The sequence below is a fragment of the Pecten maximus genome, chromosome 1, assembly GCF_902652985.1.
Source record: "Pecten maximus chromosome 1, xPecMax1.1, whole genome shotgun sequence".
NCBI classification, from domain to species: domain Eukaryota; kingdom Metazoa; phylum Mollusca; class Bivalvia; order Pectinida; family Pectinidae; genus Pecten; species Pecten maximus.
The window spans coordinates 30,744,795-30,762,766 of NC_047015.1; the positions used below are offsets into that span (position 1 = coordinate 30,744,795).

General features: G+C 35.2%; 1 protein-coding gene across 1 annotated transcript; it reads left to right on the top strand.

The window, feature by feature from the left end:
* The first annotated feature begins 47 nt into the window (after nt 1–47).
* On the top strand, nt 48–13,715 carry LOC117329965 (RAD50-interacting protein 1-like). The gene is made up of 14 exons (XM_033888200.1): nt 48–200; nt 2,153–2,394; nt 2,820–2,993; nt 3,871–4,005; nt 4,691–4,838; nt 5,880–5,993; nt 6,240–6,465; nt 6,906–7,043; nt 8,160–8,359; nt 8,546–8,731; nt 8,934–9,091; nt 9,273–9,453; nt 10,826–10,944; nt 12,071–13,715. The coding sequence occupies exons 1-14, from the start codon at nt 48–50 to the stop codon at nt 12,261–12,263; spliced, it is 2,367 nt and encodes a 788-aa protein (XP_033744091.1). The 3' UTR covers nt 12,264–13,715.
* The last annotated feature ends 4,257 nt before the right edge of the window (nt 13,716–17,972 follow it).

The window sequence follows — 17,972 nt, forward strand, 5'->3', positions numbered from 1 at the left end:
AAGATCATCTCGGACGTGACGTGGTCTAAATGAGATTTCACAGAAAGATGGCGGCCTCCAGTACTATGAAAACGAAACACCTGTCAAAATTTACTGTTGACTTCTTAAATGAACACTTTTCTGATGATGTCAAGTCACTTTCTAATGTTAAAGACATATTCAACAAAATGCAGGATTCGAAAGACAGTTTGGAAAGTCAGGTTTGTTTTTCTCTATATAAGTGCGACATTTTTGCTTACAGTAATGTGTGTCTGTTAGTCTCCCGGATAAAGTTGCCCTTCCTATGATGAATGTGCCCCGTGCAAGACATTTTCCCAAATGGCTTTGGATGGCTTGTGATGGGAGTCAGACTATCTTATACTGTGAGGTAGCCACAAACTACAACAATACGCGATAAACTCAACAATCAAACTAATATAATTTTAGGCATGGCCTATGTGAGAGCGCAGCAATCCCGGTGCCCATGGAATTCGAGAAACAAGCACACATAATCTAGTGTACTAGAATAGTAAATCCCACGTTACAAAATGAATATATTGCCAACAGATCTATACACTGGTTTGTAATAAAGTATATATCAACAAGAATTATGATTTAGATAACTTACTACAAAAACTAATCGTAGAATAAGTCTTAAAATAGACTGATTAAGCGATGACAAGGTGACGGGACAGCAGATCTCGCAGATGAGCAGCAGACGACAACAAAAAAATTCGGAAGTCCTCTTTATTTTATGTGCTATATTTGGTAAACTTGTATGCAACTCGAACGGACCGGAGCTGCACTCGTAAAAAAACCGGAAATATTTTCGTTGAAAATTATACCGTTACGTTTTGAATATAAAAAATTAAGAACTTGTTCGTGATAAATTTTATTAACAAATTCTAACTAGTGTGAAGTCAAACATTTGCATATTTTTAAGATCTTGATATTTTGTAATCTCCCGAGAATGTGACTTTGAATACAGTCTTGCGCAACACTGGATCTTGTCGTGACTTCCTGTTTCCGGTTACTGAGAAAGTTTTTGAACTCTAAGTATATTGGGGGAAAAGGGGGGGGGTTTCCGAGACATCTCTACCATTAAGTTCGCTATGCGAACGGGCTTTGCCCGTTCGAGCTGCGCTCTCTATAAAACGACCGACAGCATCACTGCCTCAAATCTTGAATGTTAAGATAATTCAGCACACTCACTTGTGCCGTTTAAGATTTGAGAAGTAATAACCCAAACGGATATTTCAAAATGAAATTATTTGAATTAGATATTTACACCATGCACAAAGAGCCATATGTAGCTCTTTTAGTGTATATCCAATGATTGTCTATTCTTGATATAAAGAACATGTACAATATGATTTCTCTGGAAATAAGAGATGTCTGTTAAATGCATAGGATCAAAGGTAAATATCCAAAGACAATGTTCGATTTAATTGATATTACTGTACTTTACAATATACAATACGAAAACAGATAAAACTTAGTTAAACCTCGAATGTGGTGTGAAAAATGTGAATTTCGTCTGTTAAACATTGTTAGGTGATTATTATCGACATGACAAGAACAAAACCCTTCCCACATTCATGTGAGCTCGAACTGACCAGGTAGCTGCACCTGGTAAGTCTGAGGCATGAGCGATGAACAAACACTGTATCATGTTTATTTGTCAGTTGAAGATTTTAGCAAATAATTATTTGTTTCCGTACATTCAAAAATCAAATAAAAATGTCTATCCATGATTTCATAACAAGCGTTGATCTGAATATAACACTCATTGTCACCTCTGAATTTATGCATGTTTAGCTGTCAAATTTAGGTCAGTACTTTGGCTTCTGGGATATGGATGATGCATAATCAATTGACTTCGATTTTCATTCACCCGAAAACTATCAATATTTTGTCAATGATGATAATGTCAGTGAAAATAAATTGCTATAAGGTATTTTTTTATTCATTTATTCCATCTGAGAGACTTTTCTCTGAAAACTGGGCATGAATATCGTTAACAGACTAAACACTGTGACTTAAACACACCCAGGAGATAATGTGCTAATATTCTGAGACAAATATGGAAAATACTGTACGAATACTCCCGTAAATTAGATGTTAAATCTGATATAATGCCTTTGAAAAAGCTGTTGAATGTTGATATTTTCAGTTATCTTTAGCAAGTAGTGAAATACCAAGTGAGGTAGACTTAGCAGTGAGCAATGTGGAGACTGCCCAGATAGCCATCCGGCGACTCCAGGGGGAGAAGGAGAGTCTACACCATGCGGTCAAGGACCAAAGTCATGACCTCCAGCCAATGGTTGGTGATGTCACAACACTGGTAGAACAGGTCCAGCACCTTCAGAAATACATCAAATACCTGTCCTTCATCACCAAAGTTGAACACCTCAGGTTGGTAAAAATCGGTGTGTGTATAGGTAGCCTGAGAATCCTCTAACTCTCACCTGCCTGGTGTTGACTTAAAATCTGGTGGTTTCCTCACAGCTAGTTTCAGTTCTGACTCTCACTCACCACAAAGTCACCAGATTTTAAATTCTATAGGCGGGCCATATGGATGTTAATTAATGGTTTCATTAAGTTATTATCCTTGTAAAGTAAATGTCTCAAACAACAGGTGGTCTCTCAAAGGTACCAACAGGCATTCAGAAGTCATTTTTGTTAGAGATAGTGCATAGAGCATTGGGATACTGTTGGCTGAATGCAAAAATTCTGCAAATTCTTTCCATAGAAACTTGTTTTGATATTAAGATTTTCCACAAAGATTTTACATTGAAATTCTCCATTCCAAGCTGATTGAGTAATGCCATTTTTTCCAGTTCTGACATACAAACCAGTATCCTAACAGATGGTTTTGAGACATCTGTAGAAAGTTTTCATGATCTGAAAAGAGTTTATACAGATCTTCAGGAGAGTGACTGTAAACACCTTCTCAAGTTTACAAGTGATACTATCAACTTCTGGCACAAGATCCTGAAGAACAAACTAGCAAGGTATATATAGTTTACATACATAACATAATCACTGGTAAAAAGTTAAGTATTAATTTTTTTTATTAAACCTTCAAAATTTACTGTTATTATCACCTATGGAAATCAGCGGCTCTAATAAGGATATTTTGATATATAGCAATATCTGTAGGTTAGAGGAGAATGACAGACAGAAAAGCACATCAAAATCTTTATTGTATTAACAATGTTACATGCTTTCTAATTACGTACAATTCATAGTTCATGCTGCAAGTTGATAATATTTATTATTTCTTGATATCATGATTTTTAGTCAGTTTTGACAGGGGTTTGAAAAGGAGTTATTTAATGTATTGTATATCTTTCAAAAATGAGAGTGGACATTGGTGCTAGGTAGTATTGGTACATAATTGTGTATTGTATTTCTTTGCAGTATTTTTTTTTTTTTTTCATTTAGGAGCATTCATAATTTATGAATTTATGAGATGTAAACATGTTAACAGTCATGAATTAAATTGCATTTCTGATGGTTTATCAAAGGTTCCAAAAAATCAAATTGCAATGTCACAATATCATGTCTAATGTCTTAACTCAGATATCGCAACATATCTGTCATATCTCAGATTGCGGACTGGGGCATCCTATTTCAGTTAATTTGTCTGAAGTATGAAGCTTGGTCTCAAACTGGAGAATTTTGAAAATGAAATGTGTTTCCTTATTGTAACCGGATGTTTAACCACAAAATGATAAACTTCAGGTGAATGCCTTCATCACTAGAGCTTCCTCAATAGAATTCTTGAGCATTCCTGTGTTGACCCTGTGACAAGTGTATTATAGAATGTAATATGAAAAAATGATGAGGCTTTATTACATAACATGGTGATATTGTTTCCATTGACAGTCAATTTGAGGATGTGTTGAAGAGCCTAGGTTGGCCATTCGTGGGTACCTCCCTGAAGACTCCACCCTCTCAGAGTCCCGAGTTACGTGCTCACATGGAAGCCTTGTTTTCACAACTTCTTTTCATACAGCTACCGTATCCTTTCGAATTTGAAAATAGTTATACCCTTCCCCTCACTCACACTTAATAAAGAGGTAGGGTGTAGTAATCACTTTTTCTGTGCACCTCTCCATTCAAACCTTGTTTACAAAATTTTTCATGAACATATGGATAGATTTATGACGTATTCACAAGTGTGACCTGTGACTTCTAATCTTGATGATGATCACCAAAGTCTAATCTGGTGTAGAACTTGATGGACACACTTTAGCACTTTTTAGAAGGGGAGAGTATGTGCTCACTTTGCTTTTATTTTGACTGATTTTTTGAAGAATTACAATTGCCACAATATATTTTGTTACCAGTTCAAAAGGTATCTCTAATGGCTGTGGGAATTCATTGATGGAAAATGGGAATGAATTATTTAAAATCAAAATACCAAAAAATATCACTTTTGAAAGATTTTAAAACGATTTTACTGTCACATTTTTTCCCTTGAAAATTGCATGAACTTTAAAGTTAAATCTATATAATTTTTCTCTTTCAAAATGGTAGGAATACATGTTGAGGGATATATGCACTATAGGCAAACAGGTTCACTATAGAAAGACAATAGTACTGAAAGTAAGGAAACTATTAGTTTGGTATAAACTTCTGTTAAGTATTGTAATTATGTACAAAATGATGTGATACAGTCAGTGTTATCCTTGACACAATCCAGCGATGGACTGAGAGTCACAGCACAGCAGTCAGAAGAAGGGCTGGACACCAAGCCCCTTCTTCTGCCCCTTCAACTCATGGTCAAATCTTTCCGCAAGCGTTTCAGGTTCCATTTCTATGGAAACCGACAGACAAACAGCATTGATAAGGTATGATGTGTAAACATTGGAACTTTAGCAAATCGGAGGTAGAAATAGTCTTCATTTTTGTAACAAAATATGTTTTAACCCAATGTAAAAGAAATTAAGGCCAGACATTTGTATATATCCTTGAATACTGTGAAATCTATTTTATTTGTCTGTCTCAAATTTTGTGATTTTTTAAAACAGTATTCTTTCCTGGCCCAATCAATACTGTAGCATGAAAGGTTTATCACCATTCCACAAATGTTAAAGGATTTTCTTCAAACTTGATAACAAGGTCAAATGCCTTAATGGCTTGGCCAAGTTGGATTGCCACTTTAGCTGGACATTATTTGCTGGAGGTACCGGTATGGCCCTTTCATTAACTTAAAACATCCTTTTCTGCTGTTTCCATGAACAGATTTTCTTTAAACTTAATATCAAGGTTAAATACCTTAAAGGTAGGCCAAGCTTGATTGACATTTTTGCCGGACATTATTTGGCAGAGTTATGAACCCTTGATGGATGATTTTTTTTTTCGTTTCTGTTGTTGCCATGCAATTTCTCCCACAGATAGCCTCCAATTTTCATCAAACTTACTAACAGAGTTATTGTCCATTGATTCAACAGAATCATTCAGTGGAGCTCTATTGACACGTTTACTCCTAACCTCAAAATGTTTACCTACAATAAACCCGAAAATACAATGGAAAGCGGTGGATATAAATTCCATGAATTTGCTTGTTTAACTTAAAGCGAAAATTTAAACGGAACATCAATCTCAAAGAAAATCATTGTTTCCTTTTTGTATTTTTGCATTATATACATGTATCATATTTTTGCCAGCAAATAAAAATTGTCAAAGTACGAAGAGCATATATCAAAAGGTATTGATTTATCAATAAAATATACAATATATTTCTTCTAATACACATGAGATGCCTGGACTGTAGTTCATGTATTACTGAAAGTAATTTGCTGATTTATGAAAACATTTGTTTCTTTTATTATCAGTGCATTCATACAGACTAACCATTTGAACATATTATATTTACATTATATTTACAGCCTGAATGGTATTTTGCACAAGTGTTGGGCTGGATCCGTGACCACACCCACTTCCTGGACCAGAGAGTACAGCCAATTCTGGCTAAAACAGGACATGAGACTGTTAGTGCAAAGGTAAATCTCCATTGATACACTTCAGTTTCTCTACATATCAGAAAGCATTGGTGTTGAAGCTCATAAATAATGTACAGCTAAATAATGTACAGCCAGTGTCTCATGTTTTTGATAGAAACTTTAAAAAAAAGCACAGAAAAATCAGTTCCGCACAGTACCTTCTTAGAGGCACACGTTTTTTTAATTAAATAGTAATTTTACTGTATAAACATTACATTCACAAGAATAGTCATGCTTTTCAAAAAGGTGGAATTCATGAGAGGGATGGTTTTCTTGGTAACGGAGAAGATGACCAATGACCTACCAGAGACCATGTATGATGAACACATCTTCTCTCACCTGGTAGATGAGGCCATTTTGTTTGACAGAGAACTAAAAGATGGTTACAGCTATCCTCCTGGTCTGCCATGTTGCCTCAGTGTTCTTACCCTCCCAAGAGCCTTCCATAAATGGATGATGGTGGAAAAACAGTGTATGTAGTTTATGTACATCCCCATCGCTTTGTCATGATATATTATTTTGTGTTTTAAGCCTTAGGGGTAAGCAGCATTTTTGTTCAGTCCTTGTGTTTCCTTTATTTGGTTAGAACATCTCTTGTAATCTCTCCACTAAGTTTAATCCAACATATGGACATTGCCATTAGTACCTAAATTATGATGAGGGGTAGGGTATCAGTTAGCATTTTGCTTAGAGTTCTAAATTTTACTGCTTGTGTACAAATGTACATGTATTGCCTTTCTGATAGAAAGTTATTAAGAACTCTTGTCTAACAATTTGGCACAAAACCAAGAAACCTAGAACCTAGGTAAACTTAATACATTTGTGTATATATATTTCATCTTGTGTGATATTTTCATAAACACCAAAGTGTCTACCAATATGACTCATAAGATGTTTGTATTTATTAATTAGTTGCTGGAGCTAAAATGGACATAATGCTTTCCTCACCCTCTGCCTGGCAGTCCCAGTACAAGGATATAGCCGATGTAGACGAATTGAAGGTTCCAGAATGTGGGGAGAGTTTCATCACGCTTATGTTGACCATTACAGGTTTGTGGGTCAAACTCATTTTTAAGCAATGCCACAAAGTATATACAGAGGCAAATAGAGACATACCCTTTGTCCATCAGTTTCTCTCTCCGTCAATCCATAATTTTGGTTCAGAAGTTTTTTCAGAGTTTGTTCACTCATTCAATCTGAACCAATCAATCTGATGTTCAGTTCAACTCTGTGTGACTGTGTGAATTAACATCTTCATACAGAGTTAAATCAAACATCAAATTTTTATAACTTCAATAATTAAATGAACCTCAAATTCTATTAAATTAGATTGAATCTGGACAGGTGTAGCATGAGCTAAATGAAGCCAATAAGAGATGATTTTAATCAGATTGTCACACGTTGATTATGATATATTGATATTTTACATGCATAGTCTGAGTTTGGGTTATATTCTGTTTACATATTCACAGCAGAGGGCAGCAGATCAAGATTAGTTGGCTCCATGTCTCGTAGCCAGATGAGAGATGACAATTTATTCTCACATACTTCACATGGTTATCCGGCAGTTGATTGGGAAAAGATAAATCAATCTTACACAGGGGGGGGGGGGGGGGGGGGGGGTCATAAATTTTGAAGACGGCACGATGAAAAACTTTCATAAAAACATACGTTTGGTTGCAAGTATGTGAGAAAAATAACCAAGCATGGGTCTGTTCACGAACAAGGATATCTCAACCCTCGTGTAAGAGTTTGGCTGGCCAGCACTCAACAAGCCTCGTGCTGACTGGCCAAACTCTTACACTCGGGTTGAGATATCCCTGTCCACGGAACTGACCCATGTTAGATTCTATTATTCTTCAAGGTTGCTTCAAGTTTATAGGATTTAAGACAATTAAAAGTTTGTAGATCAAGGCCATGCATTGTTGAGAGATTATCACTTGTACTTAGGAGTGCGTTTACTAAATCAGGTTCATTAATCAGATGAAAGATATATCAATCATATTGACCTTATTAGTTTATAGGTCAAGGTCATTATCAATATGTAGGTCAAAACTTTCTCATGCTTATGTTGATTATTACAGCTTTAACAGTATGCCAGAGATTAAATTGAAGTTGACTCATTTATTCCACTGCCACATACAAAGTAGGATTTTATTATCACAGATCGCTACAAAGGTTTGCCCTCTGTCATCCACAAAGTACGCTTCCTGAAGTTACAGCTCCACCTTCTGGAAGACTTTAGAATCCGTCTAGTACAGGTGATGCAGGGTGTCATCCATGATCCTCTGTCTGATATCTTCTGTGCCATCATCAATGCTGTCTACTATGTCACAGAGGTGCTCCAGGAGTGGTGTAATCTACCGGTATGTTTAAAAGTACCAAAAGAGTCATTTATAATGATCCATGCCCCTTGTTTCTGCTTGTATATGTCATTATTTGGTTATAAGTATTGAGGGTTCCTTTTGCTGATTGTATAAGATACATTAAAAAGGAATCAATAATCTAAAATATATTGCTATATTGACTGTTTTTCTTTTTGTTTCTTTTAGTTTTTCCTACAACTGCAGTACCAGCATCTGACATTAGAGGAGCCTGATTACACATCAGCGCAACCACTTTCCTCATCATCCAGTCCAACCACAGTCTCAAGTCCGGTCGCAGTGTCCAGTCCGACGTCTGCATCAAGTCCGTCCATTTTGACCACAGCATCCAGCCCTTTGTCTGACCTTAGTCTGGTATGCCCAAATATAGCACAAATATGCTCTGATATTAGTTTTTATGGTTCAGTACTGAAATGATTAAAAAAAAAATCTGTCATGAAATTAACCAGACCAGGTTTAGTATCATGTAAGATTGCCTCATAACCAGTATTTGTACTTCTAGTATATAATGTTTGGTTTAGTAAAGTTTGGTGTTTCATCAATCTATATAATTCAGTATGAAGGTTTGGAGAGTGTGGCTGAAGAGTTGGAAACTAGCATGTTTGAGGAGGCTATAGACACATATAACCAACTGAAGACAGAGATGTTGAAGAACATTGTCAAGTGCATAGAATTGGATGTACAGTCACGAAGTCAGGCATATAGGAAAGACAAGTAAGTTTTCTTTTAAATGTAATTAAGATTTGATTGAAAAGGGTATTTTACTTTGTAGGAATTCATGATGTTGCTTTCCAAGCTCTTGCTCTGTACCCATGTTAAAGTACCTACCATATTTTTTATATCCATGTTGAAGACCAATGGACCTACCATGTTTCCCTTTCGGTTTGTATTACAGATGGCTTTTGCTCCCAAGTCACAAGGAAACCACGGGCCATACACTGTCATCTTCGGCCTGTGAGATGTTGCTGGTCCTTAAAGATCACCTGACTCACATACAGACTCAACTCAGTAAACCACTCTTTACATTGGCCTGGCAACGCTTGGCAGAGAAACTGGACAAGTTTATTTTAGAAGAGGTAGTACACTTCTACAATCATTGTGTTTAATGACTACTGTTAATTGGTCTGATATAAAAATGTTATGTATTTCTATAGTATGAGAAATTTTGAATATTTCTTTCACAGATAAAGTACAGAAAGATTTATAAAGCACATGTTTTAATCTGTAACTTACACATCCACTTTACAAAGTGGTAATATATCTGTGTTGTATCACTCTAATTTACGTAGTGGTAATATATCTGTGTTGTATCACTCTAATTTACAAAGTGGTAATATATCTGTGTTGTATCACTCTAATTTACAAAGTGGTAATATATCTGTGTTGTATCACTAATTTACGTAGTGGTAATATATCTGTGTTGTATCACTCTAATTTACAAAGTGGTAATATATCTGTGTTGTATCACTCTAATTTACGTAGTGGTAATATATCTGTGTTGTATCACTCTAATTTACGTAGTGGTAATATATCTGTGTTGTATCACTATAATTTACGTAGTGGTAATATATCTGTGTTGTATCACTCTAATTTACGTAGTGGTAATATATCTGTGTTGTATCACTATAATTTACGTAGTGGTAATATATCTGTGTTGTATCACTCTAATTTACGTAGTGGTAATATATCTGTGTTGTATCACTATAATTTACGTAGTGGTAATATATCTGTGTTGTATCACTCTAATTTACAAAGTGGTAATATATCTGTGTTGTATCACTCTAATTTACAGTAGTGGTAATATATCTGTGTTGTATCACTCTAATTTACGTAGTGGTAATATATCTGTGTTGTATCACTATAATTTCATATTTGATAAGGCTTCCAATGGCAAAAGGAGTTTATATACCTCTGTTGAAGTGTTATACAAAGGATTAGTCAGTTCAATCAATACAGTAACATTCAACTTAACAAGTTTCTGAGGACCATGAAACCACTTCATAATCTCCAGATTTAATCATCCTAATTCAAATGATATACTGTACATGTAAATACTATAACAAAATTTTCATTGTAACGTAGCTGGTTAAATGATATTTAAACAAACTAGAAATGTGTTTGTGAAGCATCTATGCCCCTACTTAAATTCTACTTTGATGGAAAAAGAGCTAAATGCAAAGTCCAACACATGTGAAAAAATGTAGATTTTAAGTGAAGTTCACAATTAAATACCTATAACAAGTTTCAGAAAATAAAATGTATTTTCATATGCAGCATTGGTTTTTGTTCTCAAAAGAACATCCATGCAAAATATTAGCATCCTATCACTCCCTAAAATTCTCCATGACCGAATGGATGGATGAAGGTGACACTGTATGCCTCTGTGGCAGGGGCTTACATATAATGATAATTTGTGAAGTTCAAAATACTTACATTTTTATTTCGTAGATTATACTTCAGAACAGATTTAATGATGGAGGAGCCTTGCAACTGGAGTTTGATATGACCAGGAACTTATTTCCTCTGTTTGGAGAGTTTACGAATAAACCAGAGAATTACTTCAGACAGTGAGTTTTATAACTGTAACATTTCATCAGGAAAAACTAATTTTCATGGATAAACAGGTTTTAAAATCATTCACTTCATTCCCTCCGGTAAAAGTTTGGCATCTATTACAGTCCTGTATACCAGAATTAAATACAATTGCTGCAATAATGTAAAAAGGGGGATAACTATTTATAAATCACGCTGATAGCAATCAGGATAAATTTAATTTACAATTCATTATAATTAGATCTTTATATTGCAGGAAAACTGTTATTTCCAAGACAACATTTAAATTTTAATAATGATACTGAAGGAAAATATTGTAACTATTTAATAGGAAAGTTTGATCACATGACAATATTGGGTTTAGCTGAAGTATTTAGGATTTAATTGGGAATACGGACATGTTTTCCAAAGTACATTTATCAAATAGATGACAAGAAGACAAATATCTAGATTAATAATCTTATTATAGTAACTGTTCTTTAGTTTTGGCAAAGAATTGTCCTGGCTTTAACAAGTAAAAATATGAACTCTGGAAACAGTAGCTCACCTATTCCAGCTGATAATATGATGATTTATGTACTTAAAGTTTATTCGGGTTACTATTAGTCAAATGAAACTTCTCCAACTCTACATCTCAAATTTCTGTAATGAAACCATTATGAAAGGTGCTGGAATGACATGGCAAATATTAAAGCAAGACAGCAGTAAAAGGAAGCAAAAAGAAAACTTGGAAGAGAGGGTGGGTTTACCAATTTTGACTCACAGAAACTGACCTTGCTGTTCGCTCATGGGGTGAAGTGAAGTGAATATTCTCCCAAGGGAGATAATCTTTTGGACACAACTAATAAAATGTAGCCAAGGCGGATACAGAACACTAACAAGATGTACTTAATTTGATAAACAGTTTTAATTACTTAATGAATAAACCCAGTATGTTTACTATTGAAATTTTTTGTATTAGTATTTAATTAGTTTTCTTAAATTACCAGTATAATTTGTTTGCTGAAATATTTAAAAATATATTTGAACTACAATGTATTCAAATTTGTGGAATACCACCATTAATAATTTAATAATGGATAGAGATTTTGTTTATATTTCAAATAAGATACCTTGATATGCTGTGATATTTATTTTCAGAGTCAACGAAGCCATAAAACTTCTTACTATGGAGACTGGAACATCATTACTAATGAAAGAATTGATGACACATGAGAGTAGTCCCACTCCAGGGAAGGACTCAAGTGTCTTTAACGCGTTACATGAACTCGGAATATTTAAGTTGACAACACAGACATGTAGGGTGTTGTTGGATATCAAAGTCAATACATGATTATATAGAAATCTGTAGTTTTACTCAACACAGACCTGGTGTTCATCTCCCATTTCTTCACAATTCTCAGTGCTTCAAAATTAAGAAAGAATTACGGTTTGAAGGGAGTTATGTACTGGAAACTAACCGTGTGGAAATTAAGATTATTGATCTGCTCGAAACCAATTATATTATTATCTCAGCTTCTGATACTGTGGTTTACCTGTCCAATTGTAAGGAGACAGGGATTAATACAGTTTTACAACAAGTTAATATTTCATATCTTAGAGATTCTGAGTACTAGCATGAAACTTTATGGAATATATTTCCTTTACCTACTGATGGTAATAGACATTTCACTCTACATGTCCCTTGTGGTCTCAATTTAATGCAGGTATGGCGTACATGTATTTGTATATGTCAAAATCGGAAGCATGCTGAATATTAATTTTACATATTTTACAACTACCATAAAACAAGTTGTTGTATCAGCTTAATCTCTCTTGTTGTGTGGAAGAAAACTGAATTGCCAGATAAACCGTGTAGTCTGGCAGATGACCAAATACAACCCCCTTCCCTTGAAATTAAATCTTTGTTGGCCTGTTGAGAGATGAGTCTGCTATCCACCATCGGACAACTGCAGAGTAGACTACAGATATTACAAAGAATACCAAATTGAGAATGTTGAGATGTTGAGAAAAGTATGAAAGAATGACTTTATGTACATTTGTATATTATATTATTGATACCCGGGAGTTGAATTTAATTAGAAACGATTGTTCTAAAATAAAACAATAAGTAGGGGACACTATTGTAAGAGGGGACATCTTTTACTGTGGTACAATAAAGTTTATTATGAATGAGAAAGATGAAGTAACTTAATGTAAAATATGTGTTCTTTTCTATTTCTTAATGGCTGTGATTTATAACAATGTATTATGGAATTGTATGTTTTACAAAATTTTGGTGCAAAACAAAAGCAAAATTATATGTAAACAATGTGGACTTAACCTGAAATATCAAAACTCTAAGAATGATGAACATATACATTAAATGTTCCACTTTGATATTTCAGGTATTCTTCATTTGATAAAGTACTGTTCAGTACTGTTTTTCAGACTTAAAATGTAGGTTCCACTTGTTCTCGTTATCAGATTATCAAAAGGGAAAGAAGGGAAAAGTAGAGAGATCAGTCTGACATAGAACCAATTAAGATCATTCAATGGTGGGCGCCAAGATTGGGGATCTCTTGTTTAGAGCCCAAAATGCCACAAGTGTACTGTAGTTGGATTATCTCCCTTTCAAGTTTTACAAAGAATTTTCATTTCAGAAATGTCTTGTGTAATTGGTGTAGGGAGTTAAAAGGTGCTTTTGATATGTGATATTTAATACATAGTTTCGTTTTAATATTATCTAATGTGAAGTTGAATGTGTCATGAATGATATAAATAAATGAATTTTATTTGTGATAATTTCTTTTTGGGGTTTTCTTTTATTTTCATTTGCTTTGCCCTTAGTCCGAATTAATCTTGTTTTATCAATATTTTTATCTTTTGATCCATGTACGATGTGTGTGATAAGAGCAACCCTGGTACGGGTCATTTATTTCCCCCTTTATTGTTATAGAGGGCTGGAGTGCTGTCGTAAATCAACGCCAGACAAACATGAATTGTCGTAAATATGATAACTTTATTTTGTAACTAAAATGATTTGCGATCGTATCTTGTTCAGAATAAGGTTTTAAGCCAGGAAAATACTAGCAGCAATATACCACTTGGCTAGAGAGAACTTCTCTTTAATTTGATCAATTTAGTGTAAGACTATTTATTAATTAAGTAATCTGAAGTCCCGGGTCTGATCCTTAGCAGAGGCATTGAAATAAACTGATCATTGGCTTCATTGTTGCCCATGTAGGGACTTGGTGGACTTATTCTTAGTGTTACTTGTGGAAGCATTGCTGTAAGTTTTTTCCCTGATGGGGAGGTGATTGAGCTAAAGAGGTTATCTCTAACTGAGCAGTATATTCCAACTACATGTAGTATTTACCAGGGTTACACACACACAAGGTTAATTTAATATAGAAAAAGTGTCAGTGATGATTAAACCAGATTCCAGAGGGATCCTGGCACTCTCCATCATATGATCTTTATAATACCCCCCGCAACGAAGTTGGGGGGGTATACTGGAATCACCTTGTCCATCCGTCCGTCACAAAATTTGTCCAGCTATGCATTCGCTCATTTCTTTATGGATTTCACTCAAATTTAGTATATAGTTAGAAGACCATATGAACTTTTGTCCCCTGCAGTGATTTTGCGATTTAGCCCTTTTTAACAGAGTTATGCCCCTTTTTCATACAAAATGTGTCATAATTTTGTCCGGCTATGCATTCACTTAGTTTTTGATGGATTTTCTTGAAACTTTATACAGATTGAAGGATGGCATGAAGTTGTGTCTCCAGTAACGGCTTCTTCCGAAAAAAAACCTTTTTAACAGAGTTATGCCCCTTTATGTAAAAAATGTTACTAGCTTGTCCGGCTATGCATTTGCTTTGTTTTCAATGGATTTTACTAAAATTTGGTATATAGTTAAAGGACCCTATGAGGCTGTGCTCTATGCAAAGATTTTTCCGAATTACCAGTTCTAATATAATTATGCCCCTTTTTCTTTAAAAACGAGCAAAATTTTTTTCGGCTATGCATTCACTTAGTTCTTACCTAAACATAGAACATGTTTGATTTGGTTATAGTACCATAAATAGGCAGCTTCACAAAGTATCCAAACCAATCATGGAAAAGCAGGGGGTATACTTGTCACCCCCTCGGTGACAGCTCTAGTTTGGTCTGCATAAGTACTTAAAGTAAAGTACACTGTAAAACTTCTGTTTCTAGATTTTATTTTCTTTCTGATCAAATTGCCATTCATTTGTAGTCTCTACGACGTCTGCCCATAAACAATGTTTATTACTGCTTCTAAAGAAGTACTGAAAGGATGTTTCTCAAACTTCACAGTAGGTTACCCTTGCTCCGTAGTTGTGCCCATTTGAGACTGATCCGGAAAACAAACTGGCTGACAGGCGGCCATTTTCGATTTGGACAACTGAAATTTGTTATCAGTATTTCTTGAGAAGTACGGGAGGGATATTTCTCAAACTTCACATGTAGGTTCCCCTTAATCCCTTGTTGTGCCCATTCAATTTTGAATCTGATTTGGAAAACGAAAATGTCTCACAGGCAGCCATCTTGGATTTTGACAGCCTAAGTTTGTTATCTGTTTCTCAGGATGTTTTTCCTCTTTTTTAGATTTCATATGAAGGTTTTCCTTGTTATGAGATTATGAAAAAGAGGGGAAAGAAGGGAAAAGTAGAGAAAAGATAGTCTTGCACAGAACCAATAAAGATTGAAAGTGGTCAAGGGCAGCATTTGGTCAATGACCAGGAAATCTAATCGGGTGTAGATATTTATGCTGTTATGTTATAATGAGAATATGAACTAAATCTATTGAGGGGTTAAAGAGCTATCCTGTATCCAACCTCTTCTTTTAAAAGTGGTCGTGTGACTTGACCTTAAACATTAACCAATGACCACCAAAATCTAATCATGTCTATAACTGCGATAGCCTGGAACTATAATATCAGTCAAGGGATTAACGAGATATTGTGCACCCCCACACATACTTACTACAGTAAAGGCTACAATTATATATTGTATATTAAAACAAGAGGACCATGGGCCTTAACGGTCACCTGAGTTAAGAAATATTGAAGTTAATTTATTTGACCATTGTGCCTCCACCCATTTCAAGGGGTCAGCCAAAGCCAACATATGCATACCATCAAGCTGTCATCCCATGGTGATAATGTTAACAAAGTTAAAATGAATTCGAATAGAAATCAAACAATGGTAGTCAAAATTGTGATTTTATATAAACTATAGTAAACTTTATCCCCTCCCCGGGGGAAACATGAGGCAGTTAGAATAGGTCACTTGAGACTTTGTCTCGGGTGACCAAAAAAGTTGGAAATGCTAAATTCTATTCCCAACATTGAATATAGTGATAAAGAAATCAAAATGAGATGTAGCTAAAGTATTAAATACCCCATTTTTTCTGAGAGTCTTAAGTTTAAAACTCAAGAATTCCACAAAAGTGGATGCGTCACCTGTGCAGAGAGTTGGGCGATTGCAAGAGTTTTGCATGGAAAATTTTTTTCCATTTTTAGTAAATGACCTTGACCTTTGACCTGGAAAGTAATCCCAAGCAAGTACTTGTGGAAATGAAGATCTACATGAAGTTTGAGCTTGATCCGCCAAAGGGAACCGAGTTATCACATGGAAACATCTGTGAGGAAGCGTCGACACCGGCATAGTGATACCTATATGTCAACCTGCTTTTTGCAGACAACACAAAAACAGCCGTTAAAGTACCTAGGAGACATTTTGACAATTCTTAGGTAATGAGATGATGTAAATTTGTGAAGATTCTGTTTGAGAGGTGTTAATATTTGATCATTTCTCAAAATTCAACAAATATACATGACTAATCTACGTTCAAAACATTAAAAATATCAGTAAAGGACCTTCTACTGAATATTGACATGAAATTTCAGTTAAAATCCTTTTTCAAAATCAGTATTTAATATCTGTATCGCCAACCTGGTTGGATTAGGCTAAAATATGTTCAATTTGAATATGTTAATAGCTTTATTTGTTGATTAAAAACAATGCTATATATGGTTATGGGGAAGGGATCTCAACTGCTTCAAAGATAAAACCCAGAAACTAAGTGCAGACTCCCTAGGGGCATAAAAAGACCCAGGGATTGCTTTACAATAAGATTGTGTTTAAAGAAACTAAGTACCTTGTGATAGGGAAAGACCCCTGGGCCTACTTTTACATCGGGATTGTGTTTATCTCTTTATGTCAAGCAAGGCTATGTATGGTTATGGCAATATGGGGTGGGGATATCAATGTTTCAAAGATATAACAAAGAAACAAAGTCCCTTGGGGTAGGAGAAGACCCCAGGGCCTACTTTTACATCATGACTTTGTCTCTTGATGTCCATCAATTCTATATATGGTAATGGGGTGGGAATCTCGACAGTTTCAAATATATATCAAAGAAACTTAGTCTCTAAAGGTAGGGAAGACCCCGGGCCTATTTCTACAGCCATACCATTTGTAAAATGTTGAATTCCTACCCAATAGGGGTGCTACCATTCAAATACAAACAATACCCATTGCTTAGTTTCAAGGAAGAAGTCGTTTATATCAATTTTGTTGAATCCCCCACCCCATAATGATGCTACCAGATAAATAGGAGCAATATCAATTGCTTCGTTTCAGAGAAGTCATTTATATCAATTTAGCCAAATTGACCCCTTTTGGACCCGCCCCTCAGGGTCAGACCCACCATATGTACAATTTTGAATCCCCACCCAATAATGATGCTACCAGACAAATAGGAGCAATATACTTCATTTCAGAGAAGAAGTCTTTTATATCAATTTCGCCAAATTGACCCCTTTTGGCCCCGCTCCTCAGCCCCACCATATGTACAATTTTGAATCCCCACCCCATAATGTTACCAGACAAATAGGAGCAATATTAAGTGCTTAGTTTCAGAGAAGAAAGTCATTTATATCAATTTAGCCAAACTGACCCCTCTTGGCCCCAACCCCTCAGGCCCCCCGGGGGTTCAGCCCCACCATTTGTACAATTTTGAATCCAGACC